The following is a 21,426-nucleotide window of genomic DNA, read 5'->3' as shown; positions in this document are numbered from 1 at the left end:
TATTTAACTTCATAACAACTTACCAAGATTGGTTTTAATCAAAGCAAATATTTAAATAATCAGAATCATTTGAATTGTGTGTTTTTATGAAAATAACCACTATAAATGACAAAAACACAGTTCAGTACAGTACTGTGGACACTACCCTCCCTCCACGGTGTAATTCAAATACTGTAATTTATCGTGTATATAATGTTTTTTATGTAAAATATATTGAACATTGAATGACATCAGATCTGAAATGTTATTCCTTCATTTAGTGCAGAGATTTCAAAAGTGGCAGAAAAAGAAATAACTTGTCTGCCACAGTGGCAGGAAGTGAAGGAAGTTCATTTCTCCTGGGTAATCAGTCCCATTTTTCCCGCCATTACGACACCCCTGCTTGGAAGTCCTCCCGCTGCCTCTTACCGGACATTGTCTATGTAGAAAATGAAAAGAGACTTTTCCTTTCTAAACCCCGAACACCTCGTCTACCTCCTTCCACCTCGCTGCCCTGTCGCTCTTGGCAGCCTACAGGTTCATAAACACCGACTCTTTGCCAGCCCGTCACACTTCTGGTCCACGACCCTCTGAGCACGACTGCCATTCTACTTATGAGAACTATTTATAGAATAACTTTTCCTCCGAGCTGAGTAAAGTTTCCGATCATAAAATGGGGCTACTGTACTCTGCTCCTCTTTAGTCAGCTGGTGAAATGTTGAAGGCGCCTTTGAGGCCTGGATCAGTCTACCATATGTTTCTGTCTGACTGCTACTGTATTCACCTCCTCTCTCTCTTCAGGCTGCTGTCTGTTCCATTCAGCGTAGCTGTGCCGACACACAGGAGATTTACTGCTCCACTGTTTTTATTCCATCAGTCTTGTGTGTGTGTGTGTGTGTGTGTGTGTGTGTGTGTGTGTGTGTGTGTGTGTGCTGATGATGTATGCTTACCCTCATGTCTGTGGGCTGCAGGTCCAGGTGTCTCTGCTGAAGACCTGCTGCAGAGCTGCTGTGCTGCTGGCCAGAACTGGGCCTCAGAAAACCACCACTGCGACCACATGCCACTGCTCAACAATGACCAGCGCTCCATATGCAGGTAAGTTGACCGTAGGTGTCAGATTGTAGTGTTAGATTTACAAACGTGTTTGGAAGCTGCTTTGGAGGAAGACATTTATATAAATTAGGGCTGTCAAAGTGAACGTGATAATAATAACGAGTTAACGCAAATTCGTTTTAACGCCTCTAATTTCAGTAACGCATTAACACAACTTGTGATTTTTAGGTTGTAGTTCAGCTCAGTTTTTAGGATAGTGAGAAGATACTGGTATCATAGTAAACTATAAAACCTGATGAATCCATCGGTACCAACCAGGTCAGACTAGCTTGTCCTGAAGGAGGTTAAATAACGCTCCAAACTTATGCTAAATGTTTGGTGAGGAAAAACTGTCATGGCCATTTTCAAAACGGTCCCTTGACCTCTGACCTCCAGATCTGTGAATGTAAATGGGTTCTATGGGTACCCACGAGTCTGTGTGATTAATTGATTAACTATTTTAATTGATTGACAACCCTAATATGATTTAATTGTTTGGGTGAAACATCAGTTGGTGGATCCAAACAAACACAAGCATGAGGCCTCTTTACTTTCTCACTGAGCTACAGGATATCACACCAATTTCCCATGAAGGTTCACGTGAAGATCAGTGTACTCATGACAGGTAGCTACTCAGTATGTGAGAATAGTTCCAGTTCTCTTCTGCAGCTCTGAATTGAACTTTCACAGGTTAGTGTTAGTTAGTTTTTGAATCAGAAACCCACAAGTCAGAGTTCTTTGTGAGAGATGTTCATGTTAGAACATTCAGTGCATAGTCCGTTTGTCTAGTCCGAATCAGAGTGAAACTGAAGCATTTGTTTTGTTTTCTATTTAGTCTGGTTCGACTGACCTGGACTTCTGCAGAAGTCCGATGTTTGCTTGACATCTGGCCGAAAAGAACATACAGAATATGCTAAATAGTGACATATCTAAAGTCACTGGAGATAAAGTGGAGGAGAACGGTAGATCAGTGCTGAGTCAAAGTCGAAACACTTCAGTCCGGCTCCTTCGTACACGCCCCTCAGCAAATTCATTTCTTTAATTTGTGCACTTTGAAAGTGAACCAGACTAAAAAGAAAACAAACCAAAAGTATCTATTTCACTCTGATTCAGACTACACAAACAGACTTGTGAAAATCAACCAGTCTGACTAAAAGAACTCTGTTATCAACATGATTTTCATTCAGCGTAGTGTATAAATATATATATGTATATGTGTGTGTCAGCGTTGCAGGGAAGCAGTGCTGCCTCAGCTCTGTAAAGGAGAACCAGTGTGAATCAGGCATGACTTCAGCCAGAGGAGGAGACACCTGTGGAGTGGGGGAGGAGGAGGAGCGGTGCTCAGACGACTCCTACCAGGTACATTACTGTCTCCATTAGATAGCACTCAAAGACGGGGAAGAAACTAGAGGAAGATTGTTGGGTCGTGACCGAAAGACAATGAAGTCATGGGTGGATGGCTCACACGTTTTGTAGACACCAAGTTCTCCATAAAAACAAACACCGAACTGATTAAAGGTAGACGCGTCTTCCTCCGGAATAGAATATGAACTGTTTTTATGAGTCATGTCGGGTGACTCACTTTTTCAAATGGTTCAAGACGACTAAACTGGACCGCGCAAACAGTTCAAACCATCAAGTACCTGCTACGCCAACGTGGTGAAAACTGAGTTTAAACATCCTCTGGAATGCTTTATTGTTCTGGCCCCGAGTGAGATTTTTAATTTCAGATATACCGACGCCAGCAGAGAGGCTCGTAAAAGGTCAGACAGTTTATTTGTGGTTGAATATATTGATAAAGAGCTGCCAAAGTCTCCCGTTTCTGTTTGCATCCTTCAGACCTGTGAATGCTTCCATATGGACACGGGAGTCATGTGAAAGCATTCCCCGTTTCTCCGAGAGGAAACCCGGCGGTTTGGCCCCGGAGCCAGCTGTTCATGTGTTGAGGCGGGCCGAGCCAAACCGCCGTGCCAGGTCATTGTTTCAGAGGAAAGTAAAAAAAAAAAAGGTGAAAGTCTGGTTTTATTGCATGACATGTGGTTCAGCTTGAGGCGGCAGCTGAAATCCTTTACAGTGTGTTCACGGGGACGAACCGGCCTGCTCGCGTGTTTAGCTGTTTAACTCCTCTACTGGTGAGGAGACGGGGATAACAGGGTGGAGGTGATGATTAGAGATGTTTAGCTGTTTAACTCCTCTACTGGTGAGGAGACGGGGATAACAGGGTGGAGGTGGAGGTGGTGATTAGAGATGTGAAGGGCCACCTCCCATGTGACACGCTCCTAATAGGCTCTGCTGTTGTGTCTGGCCCCGGCAGGTGTGCTGCAGCTGCTGCGCCCTCGGCTTACGGGTGCGCAGCGAAGGACGGGGCTGCGATGCCCATCAGTACCTGGGCTACCCGTGCGGTCACATCTTCCTCACCTGCTGCGAGGAGAAGGAGGAGGAGGAGGAGGAGGAAGGTCCGAGCCAGATCCCGCTGAGGAGGAAGCAGAAGCCCAGACCGACGTATATGCCCAGAGAAGGTATCTGTTACCCGCTGCACGGCAATGTTTTCACTGACATAGACGACACCTTCATCATGCACATTGGCTGTGTGAGGATTTGAGCAGTGAATGCTGTTGATCGATTCTACACAGAATCATCTCAAACGAGCCCAATATACCATTAATAATATTACTTTTACTTTGAAAGGAAGTTCTCGGTATTGGACGGCAGTCTGGAAAACATCCGAGGCATTAACAAAATCTTTTATTAAATCCGTGTCTTAATAAAGGATTTTTAATCCACTACGGAGTGCCTCGGATGTTTCCCAGACTTCCATCCTATACCAAAAACATTGTCTTAATTCTGCCTCCTCCACCACTGGACTGGATTATTGTAATTTCTTGTTGGGTTCCGCTGTTTTGTCCTCGTTGAACTTTATGTCAGAGGTAGATTATTGTTCCAGTTTGATCTCCCAAAAGACGGATGCTCCAGCGTGATTGGTCAGGAGTCACGTAACGGGGAAAGATGTGTGCAAGCTGTGATGAATCAGGAACAGATGGCAGCTCAGGCTGTCGTCTCTCTCTGCTTGTGCCATCAAGAACCTTTAATGCCGCTGACATTTACATCAACGAGGTTCCAAGCAGCCGAGGTTCAGGATGAACATGTAGTCCATTTATTATACCTCCTTATTATCTAAAAACCCAACGTGGCTTTGTGCTTCTGTTCGGTGCGCCGGCCTCTGGATGTGCAGCTGTGAGCTCCAGGAGAAGGATGTTTTTCCTCAATGACCTCAGAGGTGTGATGGGTGAAATAAGACTTTAAAAAAGATTACAGCATTAGCAGTTGTTAGTGTGTTTGTACTCGCCTGTGCAATTAGAGCATTAAATCCCTCTCAAGAAGAAAAGGTTTGAACTCCAGATCTGAGCCCTTTTGTTGGGTTTCTATATTGGGAGCAGACACGCCAGCGCTGCATTTTGCAGTTAATTATTAGTCAGCCTCCGTGGTCGTCCTTTTTAATGGGAATAGTTGTGTGTGATGGTGAGGTAAGGTCAGTCTCAGCCGGTTCTTTCATTCACAACATCAGAGGAATTCCTCCTAATCCCGCCCTTTTAATGAGCTCTGTTCTAACCATCCACTGCAGCTAATTTCCTTCAGCTTTAAAAGGGAAATGTTGAATGATGTCATCCTGAAGTGGGAATCAAATAACCTGCTGAAAGCTGTGAAAGGTTTAGGAGCTGCAGAAACATGTGTATAACTCTCACACACACACTCACACACTCAGAGTGCATGAAGGATAGATTTACTTTGTGAGCGTTTTATGGATGAAAATATGGATGAGATGCACTGTAATTATTTCCATGGAGGATATGTTTTCAGTCTTATGACTCACCGCCTTTTAATTAAAACAGGAAACATTTAATCGTCTTGCTCCTCTGAATTTAAACCCCAGGTAATGACTGTGAGAAATATTTACTCTAAAACTGGATCATTACTGCTGCAGTACACTTCTGGCCCTTACCCCTCGGCCTATGATGAATTAACATGTTAATGCACAGTCGCAGTACAGTGAAGCACTTGATACTGGTGGTTTTTCTTTGAATGATTTAGGAGTTGAAGCTAAACGCATCCCTTAAACGCTCTAAATGTAAATGTAAAAGGAGGAGCAGATGTTGTTTTGTCTTCAAGTCAGTTTCATGAGGTAAGCCTGACGGCGCATTTCCACCAGATCCAGTTTCCATTCGTTTCCTATGGAAAGCAGGAGAAGCAGTCGCCCAGTGCATGCTGGGAGTGTTGCGGCAAGTTGGAGAGGCTCTGTATTTGCATAAAGTTGAAAAGTCTTTGTGCAAATGAGCCCGTCCAGCACAACGATGCCTGGCTCAACAAACTTGGACCAAGCTAGTTTCTAGAATGAAATGAGATTCAGCAGTAAGTTTATGAAAGTAAAGAAGGTTATGAGCCGCCATGTTGTTGTCTTGTTTTGAAATGGCGAGCAGAGAAGCAGGGACCATCCGGTGCATTCTACGATCGGTGACGTCAACACTTTGAGCGGCCAGTTGAGTGGAGCAGCTCAGCGCGTCCTCTAACGTCACGATCTGGTGGACATGTAGCATCAGGCTAAAGTAGGGATGCTAATTTAGAAAAATGTTCTTAACCGATAACCGAACCTCGTTAACTGTGTGTCGCATGCAGCGGTGCGCTACAAGTCTCATACACTGCAGCTGACGTCCACTTCTGATAACAAGTCTACTTTCATTCAGTGTGAGGAGCACCTTGTCATGACCAGTCAGTCTGTGAGCACAGAAGCGCTGTGACATAGTCAGTGTGATATGTACAGTAGTAGAAGCAGTGAGTTCTTCATGTCATTCCCTCTCTGCTCAATGATCTCCCTCCTCCACTCCGTCTACTTGCTCTCTAAAGGCTCAGCATTTTGTGTAATTCTTTTTCAGCTCTTCACTTCAGCGTCCCGCGGATATAAGAGTTCTATAAATGCACTCCTCAGCCGACCGCTGCTCTGGTTACTGCTAGTTTCTTCTTGCAATGATAGGAATTTAGGAATTTAGGAATTTAGGAATGTAGGAATTGAAAACATTCAGAATGTGAATGTAAAGGAGGAGCAGATGTTGTTTTGTGTCTTCAAGGATAAATGATACACTCCTCTCTCTCACTCCTTCCAGTCTCTGACAGCAAGTTCCCCAAGGAGGCCTTCTCCATCGGCGCCACGGACGAAGCCGCCAACACCGTGGAGGAGCAGGAGGATGTGGACGAGTGTCGGCTCTACCCGGGCCAGCTGTGCCAGCACAAGTGCACCAACATCTGGGGCTCGTACCGCTGTGGCTGCAACCAGGGCTACATCCTGCAGCAGGACGGACACTCCTGTGCACCAGGTACTGAAACTCACCTGGGACGGTCCATTCACACGTCAACTCTGTGACTTAAGTTAAAAATAAACCAGGTAAACTCATACTCCAGGTTAGAAAAGGCCAGAGAACTGTACTAGGAAGAGAGTTCAACACACCACCCAGAGTTTCTTCTCCTTATCTGGCTTCACTAACCCGAACAAACCAGATCTCGCTAAGCGGTCCTACGACGCTGGTTAGCAACTCGGTAAATCAACTCAGGGTTTCTCAGTCTGGCTGTGAGCGCGTTCACATGAACGGAGCGGTGTTTGCAGCATCCGACCAATCACAGACATGGACACGTCTACTGACCAATCACAGACAAGGACACCTCTACTGACAGCAGACAGACAGGCAGAGAGACACATTATACAAAGGAAGAGTAAACTATATTAGACAAATACAAAGAAGTTAAACTCTTAAAAAGCAGGAAGGACAGCTGGCGAAAGAAAAAACTCTCGATGTGTGAATGTGTAAATTAACAGATTTATTAATTTAACGGAATACTCAAAAGTCAGATATAGTCGTCTAGATATAAATAGCTTTTAGACGTGTTATGGATGAATGGATTACACGTCATTAAGTCCATTAACAAGGACGCGGTGTGTATGACTATTTCAGCCTTCTCTCAGCTGCGTCCCGTCTCCGGCGGTGTGAAACGGACTCAAGAGCAAGTAAAAAAATAAACATAAAAACATAATTCAAAGTGGTAAACACCCACAGCGTAAACTAGGGATGCACCGATACCACTTTTTTTCAGACCGAGTACAAGTACTTACATTTGGGTACTCGCTGATACCGAGTACCGATACGAGTACTTCTCTGTGCCAAAAGTCCATACGAGGTGGTGCGTCACCACCGGCTCTATGTCGGCTTGGAAAGGCTCGGGGCGAAGGTGCTTCCTGGGGCCGTGGACAAAGTGTCACCGGGCTGGACTGTCCTCAGTGCGCCACAGCCGCGTCGTGCCCCCAGGGCGGGGCTCGGCCCATGTAAAAGGCGCCAGGGGTCTGCGGCGATGTCTGCAACCCACCCGACCCGTCTTGAAACACGGACCAAGGAGTCTAACGCACACGCGAATCAGAGGGTGCAAGCAAAACCCCGTGGCGCAATGAAAGTGAGGGCCAGCGCGCGCCGGCTGAGGCGGGATTCCGGCCTCGCGGGGTCGGCACACCAACGGCCCGTCTCGCCCGCACCGTCGGGGATGTGGAGCGTGAGCGCGTGCGATAAGACCCAAAAGAGACTGGTGAGAGGTTAACGTCACACTGCCGTAAAGAGGTATCGCTGCCGTTTTGCGAGTACGAGTACATGAACACAGTATCGGACCGGATACTGGTATCGGTATCAGTGCATCCCTAACATAAATCCAGCTGTCCTTCCTGCATCTGTCAGTTTAAACGGTGTTGTTTTTAGTCTGATGACGGTAACTTCTTCATATTTGTGTAATATTATCATACGATCTGCACACTGAGCTCTGATTGGTCAGTAGGTGGTGCTTTTATACGAGTTGATCTCTCATGTGGAACATAACCTGCAGCTGGTCAGCTGTTCAGCATCAGTTACCCTGGCGATCTACCCCGGTAAGAAATGAACCACCTTCGTAGGACGGAAAACCCTGAAAGGGTTAAAACCTGAAGTTACCTCGCTAACGCCAAATCCTGCTTCGTAGTCCAGACCTCTGGTAAGAAACCTGCCTCACTCACTGCATTTTAATGTCAACAGAAACATGCAGTAAATATCTTTGTGTTGTTATTGGGATTCTGTACTAAATGACTAAATGACAGAGTCTTGGTATCTGCTGGCACTCCAGGGATTTAGCATCACACTTCCATGAAGTCTGGAGACTCCTTCCAAGAGACATTATTTAAAGAATTGGTCACAATTGAATCAACAGAGGCTGAGATATCCCTTAATGAGTAACTAACATTACATTTACATACATCAGAGGATGATGACATGTTGAACAGATGTTTTGTAGACTGAGAGTGATCGTATTTTTGTCTCCCAGGTGCCATTTTATTGTCCTCGGGACAACGGGACATCCTTAATTTGTGAGCCACTAGAGTTGGACAGAAAGTCAAACAAAATCCATAACTCAACCTCTTTAATTATAAAGATATAAAGTACTTATCTGTAATGTATTCAGTAGAGCTGTTAAAGTTAACGCGTTAACACACATTTGTTTTAACGCCACTAATTTCTTAAACGCATTAACACAACTTGCATTTTTTTAGGTTGTAGTGGGCTCAGTTCTAAAGATAGAGTGAAGATGTAAATGGGTTCTATGGGTACCCACGAGTCTCCCCTTTACAGACATGCCCACTTTATGATCATCACATGCAGTTTGGGGCAAGTCATAGTCAAGTCAGCACACTGACACACTGACAGCTGTTGTTGCCTGTTGGGCTGCAGTTTGCCATGTTATGATTGGAGTCTTTCAGTCTTTGTAGGACTTTTCTTCTGCCTTTCTTTGGCCTTTTTTCAGAAAATATACAGACTTTGTTGTTGCTTTTTTATGCATTTTTCTGACATTTTTCAGACTTTTTTTGCTTTTTTTTGGACATGTGTCAGACTTTTCTGCTTCCCTTTTTTCAGGCAATATTCAGACTTTTTTTATGACATTTTTAGGCATATTTCTTTATGCTAAATGCAGTACCTGTGAGGGTTTCTGGACAATATCTGTCATTGTTTTGTGTTGTTAATTGATTTAAAATAATAAATATATACATACATAAAGCAGCATATTCGAGTATTAAATACTTGACTAATCTCTCTTTAAGGTCGTTTTAAACTGATAAAAAAATGTGTGATTAATTTGCGATTAATCATGAATAACTATTTTAATTGATTGACAGCCCTACTATTCAGCATTGATTCTATACGGATATATACGAGGCGTCTTCTTCACATTTTTGAAATGCTGTTCTCGTTGTCTCCCGTTTGACCTTGTGTTCCTCCGGTTTTACTGAGATACTAATGTCTGACTGGAATTCTCTGATGAGGATGAGGGAATGACTGAGCGATAAAACTGAAGTATTTCACCTCCATTAAAAGCTTAAAAACAGGAATCTGAACTTTTTATGGCTCGTGTATCTATGGTCATTTTTTTTACGGTGATTATGCTGCGGTTAAACCAACAACAGATTTCATCATCATACTTATGGCACTAGAGCAAGAGACGTTTAAACGGGCTCATCAAAATTCACCACAAACCCTCAAATGAAAGATAATTTATTCACAGACCTCTCTCCGCTCTATAAACCGCTTTAATGACAAAGACATACAGCCTGGCTCCCATTATGTCCCGTCATTAGGAAATAGATATTATGTGGAATATTGCTCTTTCTTTTTAAAATTGGTTTCGTATATCACGAACATGTTGCTCTTCGCTCATTCCTCACTTTTCATTCAATTAATTTAAAAGGTATGAAGTCATTTCCTTTTCACCCTTCAGTCAGCTGGGGAGCTTCATAAACTGACACCTTCGTCCTCTTTCCATGTGCAGTGAGTCCTGACGAGGACAACGGGCTCCGAGAGTTCAGTCCCGCTGTGGTCCCGACACAAACCACCACCACCACGACCACGACCACCACGACGTCCAGTACAACCACCAGCAGCCCCGCCCGCCTCAATCCATGTGCAGGTAATACCAACATCACACTGCACAGCATGTAAACATTCAGCATCTGTGCATTTGTGCTCTGGTGCTTTGTTGGTGCGTTGCTATCTTGAGGCAGCAGCAGAAAGGGATTGCTCCATTGACCAACAAAAACCTGGTCTAAAGTCTGGCGCAGTATTTTCTTGCTAGTTAAAGGGACTCTATGTAAGAATCCTAAATGTGTTGTTAACAGCTTCACCTGTGTCCGTTAAGTCAACTAAAGTCAGCGTCCTGTTGCTGGCGCTTGTGCTCGCTCTACATAGACATGAAGGAGCATCACTCAACACAGTGAGGAGACACACGTCAGCTAAAAGCACAATATCACTCTATATTTCAGCTGCTTGGCAGTAATGTTAGCTGACCAGACCAAGGTCTCTCCATGAATCAATGCTGATCCTAGTGTAGGCTTTTCCCGCCTCAGCCTCCCGACCGCGGCCGGAGGGAACGGGGGAGACGATAACGTTTCTCTCTGCGGAGCCCCGTCACTTCACAAGACACGGGAAACCTCTGTTGGTCTGGAGGAGCTGCAGCAGTTATTTCTGCACAAACGTCCACTGAACATTCACTAGATATTCTCAGAGCTAAACTAACTCTTCTGCAGTGTGGAGTGAGCAGCATGCACGTGAGAGGTGGAGAGAGAGAGAGAGAAGGAGCGTGGTGTGTGAGTGAAGGCAGGCAGAGGAGCAGAGGAGCAGAGGAGCAGAGACTCCGGTCCTGGAGACCAAAGCTACGGTCTCCTCCGCGTCCTCCGACCGCGGCCAACACTGTTTAACAGCTTCACTAGATACAACCAAGAGGTTTTGGTGCTTCACTGGAGTTTGTGTTGGAGTCTGAGTCTGAACAGCGGAGACACACGAGAGACCATGAGACACACGAGAGACCATGAGACACACGAGAGACCAGGAGACACACGAGAGACCAGGAGACACACGAGAGACCAGGAGACACACGAGAGACCAGGAGACACACGAGAGACCATGAGACACACGAGAGACCATGAGACACACGAGAGACCATGAGACACACGAGAGACCAGGAGACACACGAGAGACCATGAGACACACGAGAGACCATGAGACACACGAGAGACCAGGAGACACACGAGAGACCAGGAGACACACGAGAGACCATGAGACACACGAGAGACCATGAGACACACGAGAGACCATGAGACACACGAGAGACCATGAGACACACGAGAGACCATGAGACACACGAGAGACCAGGAGACACACGAGAGACCATGAGACACACGAGAGACCAGGAGACACACGAGAGACCATGAGACACACGAGAGACCATGAGACACCGACCAGCAAGGATTTATACGAGTAAGAAGTTACAAACAGGAACTTTAATGAAACTTGATTTAATAATTAAAAAAAGATAAACTCATTTAATACACTGAATCAGAACCAACTGCTTTAGAGAGTGTTTGGTACAAGGCGGTGAAGAGTACAAGCCGTAGCTGGTGTCTCCAGCCTCTAACGTCTATAGAGCCCAGGAAGCAGCAGGATGCATCTGCTCAACAAATCAAGCTCTGCTTTTATTGAAACGAAGCATGCAGGCCGGGCTGAGACGGGCTGACGTGATGTGACCAAGTCAGAGGCGAATAATGAACAGAAGTAAGAAACAGGAGCCTCGCTGCATGCACCGTCACTGATAAACTGCTCAGTCATCGTTGATCTGCAGCTTCATGAGCTGAATCTTGATGGAGTCAGGAGGAGATGAGCAGCCTCCGGTCTCGACTCCAGTCTCCAACAAAAGCTCCTCCTTCAGAGTGTCTCTGAGTGTTAGTTGTGAGAGTTTCCTGATCGATGCATCGAGCGGCCCTCTGACTCTTTAGCAGGTGAGAAAACGTGGGGAAGCGCGTCTCTTAGTAACAGGACCATCGGGCTGTTAAACAGAGAGAATTGATTGTGTTGTGTTGAATGTGACGGCTCATAAGAGGCTCCTTCCCTTCGGGGAGTGAGGAGGGTGTGAAGGTGTGAAGGTGGGGGTCCGTGGGAGCCTCGGGGAGCACCACAACAGAGCAATGAATTACCAAGACAGCAGCTCAAGGATGAGAAGACATTATGAGTGAATGACTGGAGGCGTAGCTGTGTGGATTCCAGAGATGATTTTGATCACAATGCTTGTTTTTTCTTTTGCAGAGAATGGTCGTTGCAGTCAGCAGTGTACGGCGGTGGCGGGCCGGGCTCGCTGCTCCTGCTTCCCAGGGTTCTCGCTGATGACTGATGGACGCATGTGTGAAGGTAAGGGGCTGCCGTTGGCAGTAATTGGGGCTCGTATGAATCCCTTAAGCTGTTGTTTGTTACCTCGTGCAAACTCTGCTCGAGGGTGTCGTGGTAACAAACAAGCCAACGCCGTCAACAACACCACTCACTGCTCACTGTATGAATGAACACACAGACCACGACTAACAGAACAACGAGTGCAGTGGAGCAGATTGTCCGGAGATCGGGACACGTTTTAATAGCATGCGGTCGCTGATGAAGGAGGAGAATGCAGGTCTTGTGATGCTAAACAATGCATCGACTGATTGGGGCTCCCACTTCCTGGTGGTGGAGACTGTTAGTCAACCGTAGCCAATTACAGCTCCTGCTGCAGTAACACACACACACACACACACACACACACACACACACACACACACACACACACACACACACACACTGCATCTGTGTACCTTCTATTAATAAAGCTCTGTGAGATAACAGGTGAAGGTCAGAATTCACAACTTCAGTTTATTGCAGTTTAAAGGTCCCATATTGTTAAAAGTGATATTTTAATGTCTTTAATATTATAAAGCAGGTTTAAGTGCTTTATAAATACTGTTAAACTATCAAATCGCTCAATATACGGAGAAATACACACAGCCCGTATTCAGAAACGGAGCGTTTGAAACAAGTCGTCAGGGTTTCTGTCCATTTGTGATGTCACAAATATACAATATTTAGACCATTACACAAATGTTAAACGTAAACATTCTAAATGTGTCCCAGTTTATTTCCTGTTGCAGTGGATGTGAATAACATCAGATGACAGGAAGTAAACATGGACCCAAACTGTTGCCTAGCAACGCAATTCTGTTGCAATTCCGTTGAAATGAGCTAAAACGGAGCGTTTCAGACAGAGGATGAATACAGGTATATTCAGACAGACAGTATGAGGAAAATTAAGTTGTTTTTTTAACATTAAAGCATGTAAACATGTTCTAGTAGAAACACAAAATAAAAGTATGAACCTGAAGATGAGCACGATATGTCCCCTTTAAACAACAATAATCAAGTCTGCGCTTGCCAATATGCGACAAAACACCTGGAGGCACAACTATTTGTATCATATCGTCTCATTATAAACCATAATTATATGATTTCTAGGGCTGTCAATCGATTAAAATATTTAATCGTGATTAATCTCACATTTTGTATCTGTCCAAAATGAACCTTAAAGGAAGATTTGTCAAGTATTTAGAAGAAGAAACCTTTATTTGTCATAGCACATACAAGTACATACATGAAGTTTCACCTCTGGATTTAACACATCCTAAGTATTTTAAGAGCTGCTGCAAGCGACCCCAACATGGGGTTTAGTGTCTCACTCAGGGACACTTTGACATGCAGTCTGTAGGAGCCGGGGATCGAACCGCCAACCTTGTGGTAAAAGGACGACCCGCTCTACCCGCTGAGCTACAGCCCCCCCATTTTAATGCCTATTTAATCCTCATATCAACATGGGAGTGGACAAATATGCTGCTTTATGCAAAATGTATGTATATATTTATTATTGTAAATCAATGAACAACACAAAACAATGACAGATATTGATCCAGAAACCCTCACAGGTACTGCATTTAGCATAAAACAATATGCTCCAATCATAACATGGCAAACTGCAGCCCAACAGGCAACAACAGCTGTCAGTGGGTCAGTGTGCTGACTTGACTATAACTTGCCCCAAACTGCATGTGATGATCATAAAGTGGGCATGTCTGTAAAGGGGAGACTCGTGGGTACCCATAGAACCCATTTACATTCACACATCTGGAGGTCAGAGGTCAAGGAACCCCTTTGGAAACGGCCATGTCATCTACTGTAGGTAATACACTGCAGAACACCTGAACTGTCCCTTTAACTGAAAGCTGATTTTGAGGAATTCAAAACAAATCCAAACCTGCCCGCAACAGTTTGTTTAGTCCTCAGAGTGAATGTCATAAAAGGGTGAAGTTGGCGACCGCATGTTTCAAAGCTAGAAACCCACGATGATGTGTTTGCATGGGAACTTTAAGAGTATCCATTCACAGCCTGGTGGTGGTGAGCAGATTGATGAACTGACTGTCTGGCACCACACATTTACTATTCAGGTTGTGTATAAAGCCCTCGTCTCACATCTCATCCTGGCTGACACACTGGAGAGGATCACCATGGGAACAACTGTGTGTTACAACCTCACATTCATTCAGATGCAGCTGATAGAGAGAGAGAAGCAGCTTTATTTTACTGATGGTTTGTTGAAAAGTTCAAAAAATACAAAGTGAGTCGGGAGAAGAGCGAAAACATCTTTTCCATCAAGAAAAGCCTTCAGTGTCTCTGCTCTTCTTTAAATGAAGAAATATTCTCCAGTTCTGATAGAACTGATGCTACTGCAGCATCTACGCTAACCTCTTCAGGAGCCGCCGTTGTTGTTTTGAATGAACAGTCGCCTCTCTGTGGCCCTGTTCGGCCTCACGTAAAAGGCACCACAGGTCTGCGGCAATGTCTGCAACCCACCCGACCCGTCTTGAAACACGGACCAAGGAGTGCAATGAAAGTGAGGGCCGGCGCGCGCCGGCTGAGGTGGTATCTCGGCCCAGCGGGGTCGGGCACACCACCGGCCCGTATCGCCCGCACCGTCGGGGAGGTGGAGCGTGAGCGCGTGCGATAGGACCCGAAAGGTGGTGACGAGAGGTTAACGTCACGCTACCGTAAAGTGGTATCAGAGCTGTTTTGTGAGTACGAGTACATGAGCACAGTATGGATTCATCAGGTTTTCTAGTTTCATATGATACCAGTATCTTCACTTTAGCTTTAAAATCTAAAAAATCACAAGTTTCATGAATTGGTTGAAGAAATTAGTGGCGTTAAACCAAATGAGAGTTAACTTTGAGAGCTTGAGATAGAAGTGCTTACATCTGCTAAACAAACATCAGATTACTCTGATTACTGCAAACATCGTAGGTGTTAATGCTTCACAGCGTTTCTGTCTGTCTGATATATTTACACCAACAAATACTCCATAGTTTACTTCACAGTTTACATCTCTGTTAAATCCTCAGATACCCCCCTCACACTCACACCTCGTAGTACTATTTGCTTTGACCCATTCCAGTACAAACCAAAGGTTGCCCACCCACATCTGCACATGTGGGAACACTTTGGGTCCTCACTCGGAGGGGAAACACTAACTCTTATGTAGTGCTTTATGCATCCAGAGGTATTATCCCGTCTGCTGAATGACAGACAGATTAAATAAACTCAGCCAGGACTTCACTTCGTCTGTATACACTCACCGCCACCAGAGCAGGGAAATCTGAGAAACAGTCTTCATACAAGCAAACCATTTTAATGTTAATATCACTCACTTCTTACCTGTTTATTCCTGTAACGACATCGTGTACATGTGGTGTAAGAAGGTATTTGAACACGTATTGAGCTGGTGTGTATTGAGTTCCAGAGGTGGACCATATATCTTCTTTTTTTTTCACAAAGGGGAAATTTGCTGCCAAGTTTTCTCCCTGCTGCAAATACACGGATCAATTTACTAACTACTGGAGTAGATTTATTACTGTAAGAGCGTTCATGGGAAATAGTCTTTGGCACGGAAACAATTTCATTCTCTTCTGCAGTGAGGTTTAATGTCGATGGTCGATCTGTGAGGACTTTCTCCATAGATGTTTGTCATTTTACAGCGATTCTCAGCTCCAACAGTCCTGTGATCTGTTTATAACGGCGATGTAGGCGACTCCTTCAGGATGTCAAAACCACAGACTGTATATGAGAAGTGGACGTAGTCACCGTGACGTCACCCATTGGTTTCGGGACTGCCGTCGCCATCTTGTTTTTTTTGGAGTCAGAAGTGTCCATATTTGAAGAGAGGGTGGAGCCGGGGTGGAGCCGGGGTGGAGCCCGGGTGGAGCCCGGGTGGAGCCGGGTGGAGCCGGGTGGAGCCCGGGTGGAGCCGGGGTGGAGCCCGGGTGGAGCCGGGGTGGAGCCGGGTGGAGCCGGGGAGCGATGCCCAGAGGTAAAGAGTCCAGAAGTAAAGAGGTGAAGCTTTTTTGACAATGGTCACTAAATGGCGCTGCGGTAGCGTTGCCCCCATTTTGGACTGAAAACGCCAATAAGTCTGTGGCCATGGATTAGTGATGTTAATAATTAACCGTTTAACCGTTAACCGACATTAAGCATTTTAACCGATTAACAGTATCGGTTAAAACGGTTGAAAGAAATGTTAATAATTAACTCGTCTAAATCTACTTCTGTAAACATTTTAAGCGAGAAACAGGCGATGATGTCACTGCTGGATCGGGTTTCGTTTTAGAACTAGATCACCTGGTTCAACAGCTCGGTCCAAGTTTTGTGAGCCGGACACGTTGCGCTGGACGAGCTCTTTTAAGTTGAAAAATCTCAACTTGCGAACGCAGTGTAACCCCCAGTCCAAACTCGCCACAACACTCCCACCATGCACTGCTCACGTGCTTCTCCTGCTTTCTATAGGAAATCAATAAAAAGTGTCAAGACGCCCTCCTTTGCTGGATCTGGTGGAAAATGTGCCTTCACCAGTGGCGGCTGGTGGATTTTTTTTTGGGTAGGGCCAATCAATTTCAACAAACATCCTAGTACGATTCAATGCAAAAAAAGGTATCAAAAACGCATTACTACTTTGCAGTTACATTTTTATCATTTATTCCAACACTGACATAAGGACATCTTATTCATACAATTCAGTATGTTAATATAACATACGACAGATCATTTATAAAGGAACTTTGCTCTTCTGTCCTTCTGAGTGGCAAACCTCTCAATGACCTGACCAAATGACCAAATGAGAGACGAGAAGACAAGATCACGCGAGAACTGACATGAGCCCTGACGAGAACAGAGAGAGACACACGTGAACGTGCGCGCGCACACCATGGGCCAAATCAGTTTGGCCCTCCCGGAAGTCTTTTTTACGGCGCTGATTGGATGAATTGTATGTCATTCATGCTTGTAATCATATATTGTAAGAGCCAAAACATGATGTATGATGACACATACTGAGGTTGGGATGTAATTCACTTTTACGAACACTAGGTGGCACTGTATTAATTGACTGACCCAGCCACGGGTATATAGGTAAGGAGGTGTGTTGTTGGCGTGAGGGTTTAGCCCGGAAGGGCAAATGGTTTTTGACCGCAGGGACGCTGAATTGTTTGCCGTGTTATTATTGTGTACTCGTTGCTATGGTAACTGGACTTGCTTCCTTAATACCATATTAGGAATAAATGAACTGTTATTGCAAAACCCAACGAGCGGACTCAGGATCAGTTTTGTACAGCACAACAGACAACTAAAGGACCATCTACAGCGAAAAGCGCGTCAGTCCAGGGCTAATCACCTCAGTAGCTACAGTATTAGACTTTAGCTCCTACATATATCTTTAATCAGTGATTGGCTGTACTGCTTATTAGACCCGCCTTCCTGGGGCCAAATCCATTTGGCCCCAGAAAGTGCACGTGCAGCAGAGCAGCTGAGAGGTGCACTAGCAGAGAGTTCAAGGAGGAAAGCAGATATTTGGCGCAGTTATACTATTTTACAAATATTACGGGTATATTCCATAGGTCAAAAACACACATATTGACAATTTTTAGAATTTTTAGAATTTTTAGAATTAATAATTTTATAATTTTTTTTTTTTTTTTTGGTGGCTCAAGGTGGTGGGGCCAGGCCCCGTGGCCCTCTATTGGCCGGCCGCCACTGGCCTTCACCCAGAGCCTTTCCAAGCCGACCTACTATAGCTGGTCGTGGCGCAGCACCATGGAGGAAATGTGCCCAGCAACGGGTAAAAGATCTTCCATCTCTGACCCGCTGAGTTCAACCTCCCGGGCAGATGTGGACGCCACCCGTTGAGAAGTGTAGAAATATATGCGGTTCATTATGAAACTGTGGCGGGAACGCCTAGACTGTCGGTAATTAATGAAGCACTGGATTAGTTTTGGAAAATGAGAACCGTGCGTGTTTTCTTTTTGTGTCTCAAGCGGCAAAAACTGAATTCATTTTGTTGCCCTCCTACGTCCTACGATGTGAGTATTGCGCACATCGCTCTGTTGATGCTGTAACGATATATCGTGCCTTCCTCCTCTGATTGTGATCCTCACAGTCCCGGCAGTCTGCCTCTGTGTAACCCGAACCCCCCCGTTTCACACCAGATCTGCAAATAAGCCGAGGCTGACTTCATCTGCCTCAGCTTGACCTTTTAAAGAATCTGGTGTTCTGGATCCAGTGTGAAAGAACAACAGGGTGTGTGTTTGCTTCTGAGCCTCTCTGTGCTCAGCCTCCTGATGGAGTTCTTCTAAACCTGCTATATCCCCCCCGCTCCCCTCGCTCCGTTCAACTGAGCAACTGAAAAAACTGGAGTCTTTGTTTCCACCTTGTATTGGATCACTTCACTCCCTGCGACTGTGTAATGTGGCTGTCTGCGGGGACCAGTCGGGGGGGAGGTAGGGACCTCGAGGCACTTTTTCCTTTTATTTTTATTCTTTCCCCCCTCTCTCTTCGAATGACGCACTGGAAATAAAGCTGGCCACCCGAGTGGAAGGAGAAGGCGACGTTCTGCACCACTGGCAATACGCAAACATTGGAAACAGTCCCGTCCATCCCGAGGCTTGACGGCGAGCGGGGCCCAGAGGACGAGGAGCTCGGTGTGATTCGCCCCTGAAATATCCTCTCCTCCCTACAACGGGGACAACAGATGCTTCTCAGTCGGGGGGAAAAAAACAGGGACATTTTGCAAAGGCAGTCCCCCAAAACAAGAGTATGTCACCACAGCATGAGTCCTGTCGACTCTACAGAGAGTTACAAAAGAGGAAGATGTTCATTTTAGTGGGTAAGATGTGTTTGCTGCAGCTCCACAGAGACTTCATGTCAAAATTAAGGCTGTCAAAGTTAACGCGATAATAAAGTGTTAACGCAAAGCATTGAGTGAAGATACTGGTATCGTATGAAACTAGAGAACCTGATGAATCCATCGGTACCAACCATGTCAGACTAGCTAGTCATGAAGGAGGTTAAATAACGCTCCATTTTCAAAGGGGTCCCTTGACCTCTGACCTCCAGATCAGTGAATGTAAATGGGTTCTATGGGTACCCACGAGTCTCCCCTTTACAGACATGCCCACTTTATGATCATCACATGCAGTTTGGGGCAAGTCATAGTCAAGTCAGCACACTGACACACTGACAGCTGTTGTTGCCTGTTGGGCTGCAGTTTGCCATGTTCTGATTGGAGCATATTGTTTTATGCTAAATGCAGTACCTGTGAGGGTTTCTGGACAATATCTGTCATTGTTTTGTGTTGTTGATTGATTTACAATAATTAATATATACATATATTTACATAAAGCAGCATATTTGTCCACTCCCATGTTGATAAGAGGATTAAATACTTGACTAATCTCCCTTTAAGGTACATTTAGAACAGATAGAATTAATTAATATGCCTTAAATTGGGATTAACTATGGACAATCATGCCATTTATTTGAATGAATTGCCAGCACTAATGAAGACACAGTGAAGTGTGTGTCTCTGTGGTGTGAGAGGTGATGCTTGTGCTTTGAGGTGAATAACCTTCTGGGAAAAGAGCTGCAGGATGTTACTCACACACCTGCTGAAATCCTCAGATCAGTGTTTTCCCTCCTCCTGCTCCCCGTGGGAAGGTGTTGTAAGGCACACAAGTTCATTCATATTCCCCGTAGCAGACGCTTTGAAAGTCTAGAAAGGCATCTCAGCGAGGGGACTGCCGACAGAAACACCGACAACACGGGGGAGAGAATATGTTCCCCTCTTGTTCCCGCCTTTTGTGTTGCAGCCCCGGCTCCTTCATGCAGATTTGTACGAGACCTTTTCGCCAGGCTCCCCGTGGAATGAGACATATTTCGGGTTGATTTTAATATCTGGATGACTGCCACAGTCCCCGCATGCACAGAAACACTCACTCAATAATCCCAGTCCAACGCTATCAGCACATCCAGCTAATCGACCGTGCACTGCGATGCACGATAAGGGAATGCAGCAGTGTGTGAGCGGCGCTCCGCTGTCTCGGCATGAGCCCACCAGTGTCATAAATCAAACAGCGCCTGTTTACTGGCTGCGCTGCTGTTTGACTGATAAAGATTCAAAGCTTTGCAACTGTGTATTTTATTTCACACAAACAAGCAAAATGTCACTTAGCTTTCTGCCCAGACCTGAGGTTTTAAATTTGATTTGGTATTTCACACAGTTACAGTCCCTGTCCAGAGTTGATATGACGGCCCGCCAGACAGCACCGCGCGACTGATTCAGGGTTGGTGTCTAGAATTGAACCTGCAAATTTTGCGACTTGCGATTTTTTGGTTGTAGCGGGCTCACATTTAAAGCTAGAGTGAAGATACTGGTATCATATCGGTACCAACCATGTCATACTAGCTCGTAATATGACGAGAATAAAGTCATAACTTTACGAAAAAAGAAGAAAATAACACGTAGCAACTAATTTGCGATAAATCACGATTAACTATTTTAATCGATTGACAGCCATAATTTATAGTAAATAATATCAACAGGGATTTGGAAAATTATTATAATTTATTAACGTACAAAACATACAATTAATATGCGCTCCTCACAGCCACCAGACTCCATTGACAGAAACAGTTGTTTTACCTCGCTGATCGTCGTAAAACACACAAAATAAAACTCATCAAAACTGTTCTAACAATCACCGACTCTGAGAGGCTGAACAAGTTATAATAAAGAAGTAAAGAAGACTGTAACATTTTCCTTTCTTTCCGGCATGTTCGTGACTTTGAACGTGACAGAAACAGAAAAAACTCAGAAAGGCTTGTCTACTGGCGATGGAAAAGGTTTTCCTGTGTTTATAAATCACCATATACGTGCTACTTTTGGTGGGAACAGGGTGTAAGACTCTCATGGCAGCTTCCCAGCTGGTGATTTCCATTCAGGCAAAAGCAAAACATGTAATTTCCTGGCGTGCCTCAGACTTCTACATGTAAGAATGACTTCCTTTGTTAGTGTCCGTCTGCT

At 45.0% G+C, this 21,426-nt stretch overlaps 1 protein-coding gene across 2 annotated transcripts in view; it reads left to right on the top strand.

Moving 5' to 3' along the window:
* fbln2 (fibulin 2) overlaps nucleotides 1–21,426 on the top strand; it is a 77,819-nt gene that overhangs the window by 33,404 nt on the left and 22,989 nt on the right. For both annotated transcript variants that reach the window (XM_074629260.1, XM_074629178.1), the window contains exons 3-8: nucleotides 951–1,074; nucleotides 2,298–2,430; nucleotides 3,386–3,590; nucleotides 6,228–6,437; nucleotides 9,952–10,089; nucleotides 12,258–12,359. In XM_074629260.1, coding sequence (XP_074485361.1) covers nucleotides 951–1,074; nucleotides 2,298–2,430; nucleotides 3,386–3,590; nucleotides 6,228–6,437; nucleotides 9,952–10,089; nucleotides 12,258–12,359 — 912 coding nt within the window. The remainder of the gene's footprint in view (nucleotides 1–950; nucleotides 1,075–2,297; nucleotides 2,431–3,385; nucleotides 3,591–6,227; nucleotides 6,438–9,951; nucleotides 10,090–12,257; nucleotides 12,360–21,426) is intronic.

This window comes from Sebastes fasciatus, chromosome 1 (assembly GCF_043250625.1).
Source record: "Sebastes fasciatus isolate fSebFas1 chromosome 1, fSebFas1.pri, whole genome shotgun sequence".
Lineage (NCBI taxonomy): Eukaryota > Metazoa > Chordata > Actinopteri > Perciformes > Sebastidae > Sebastes > Sebastes fasciatus.
The sequence above is the reverse complement of the archived record's forward strand: the minus strand, read 5'-3'. Positions and strand labels throughout refer to the sequence as shown.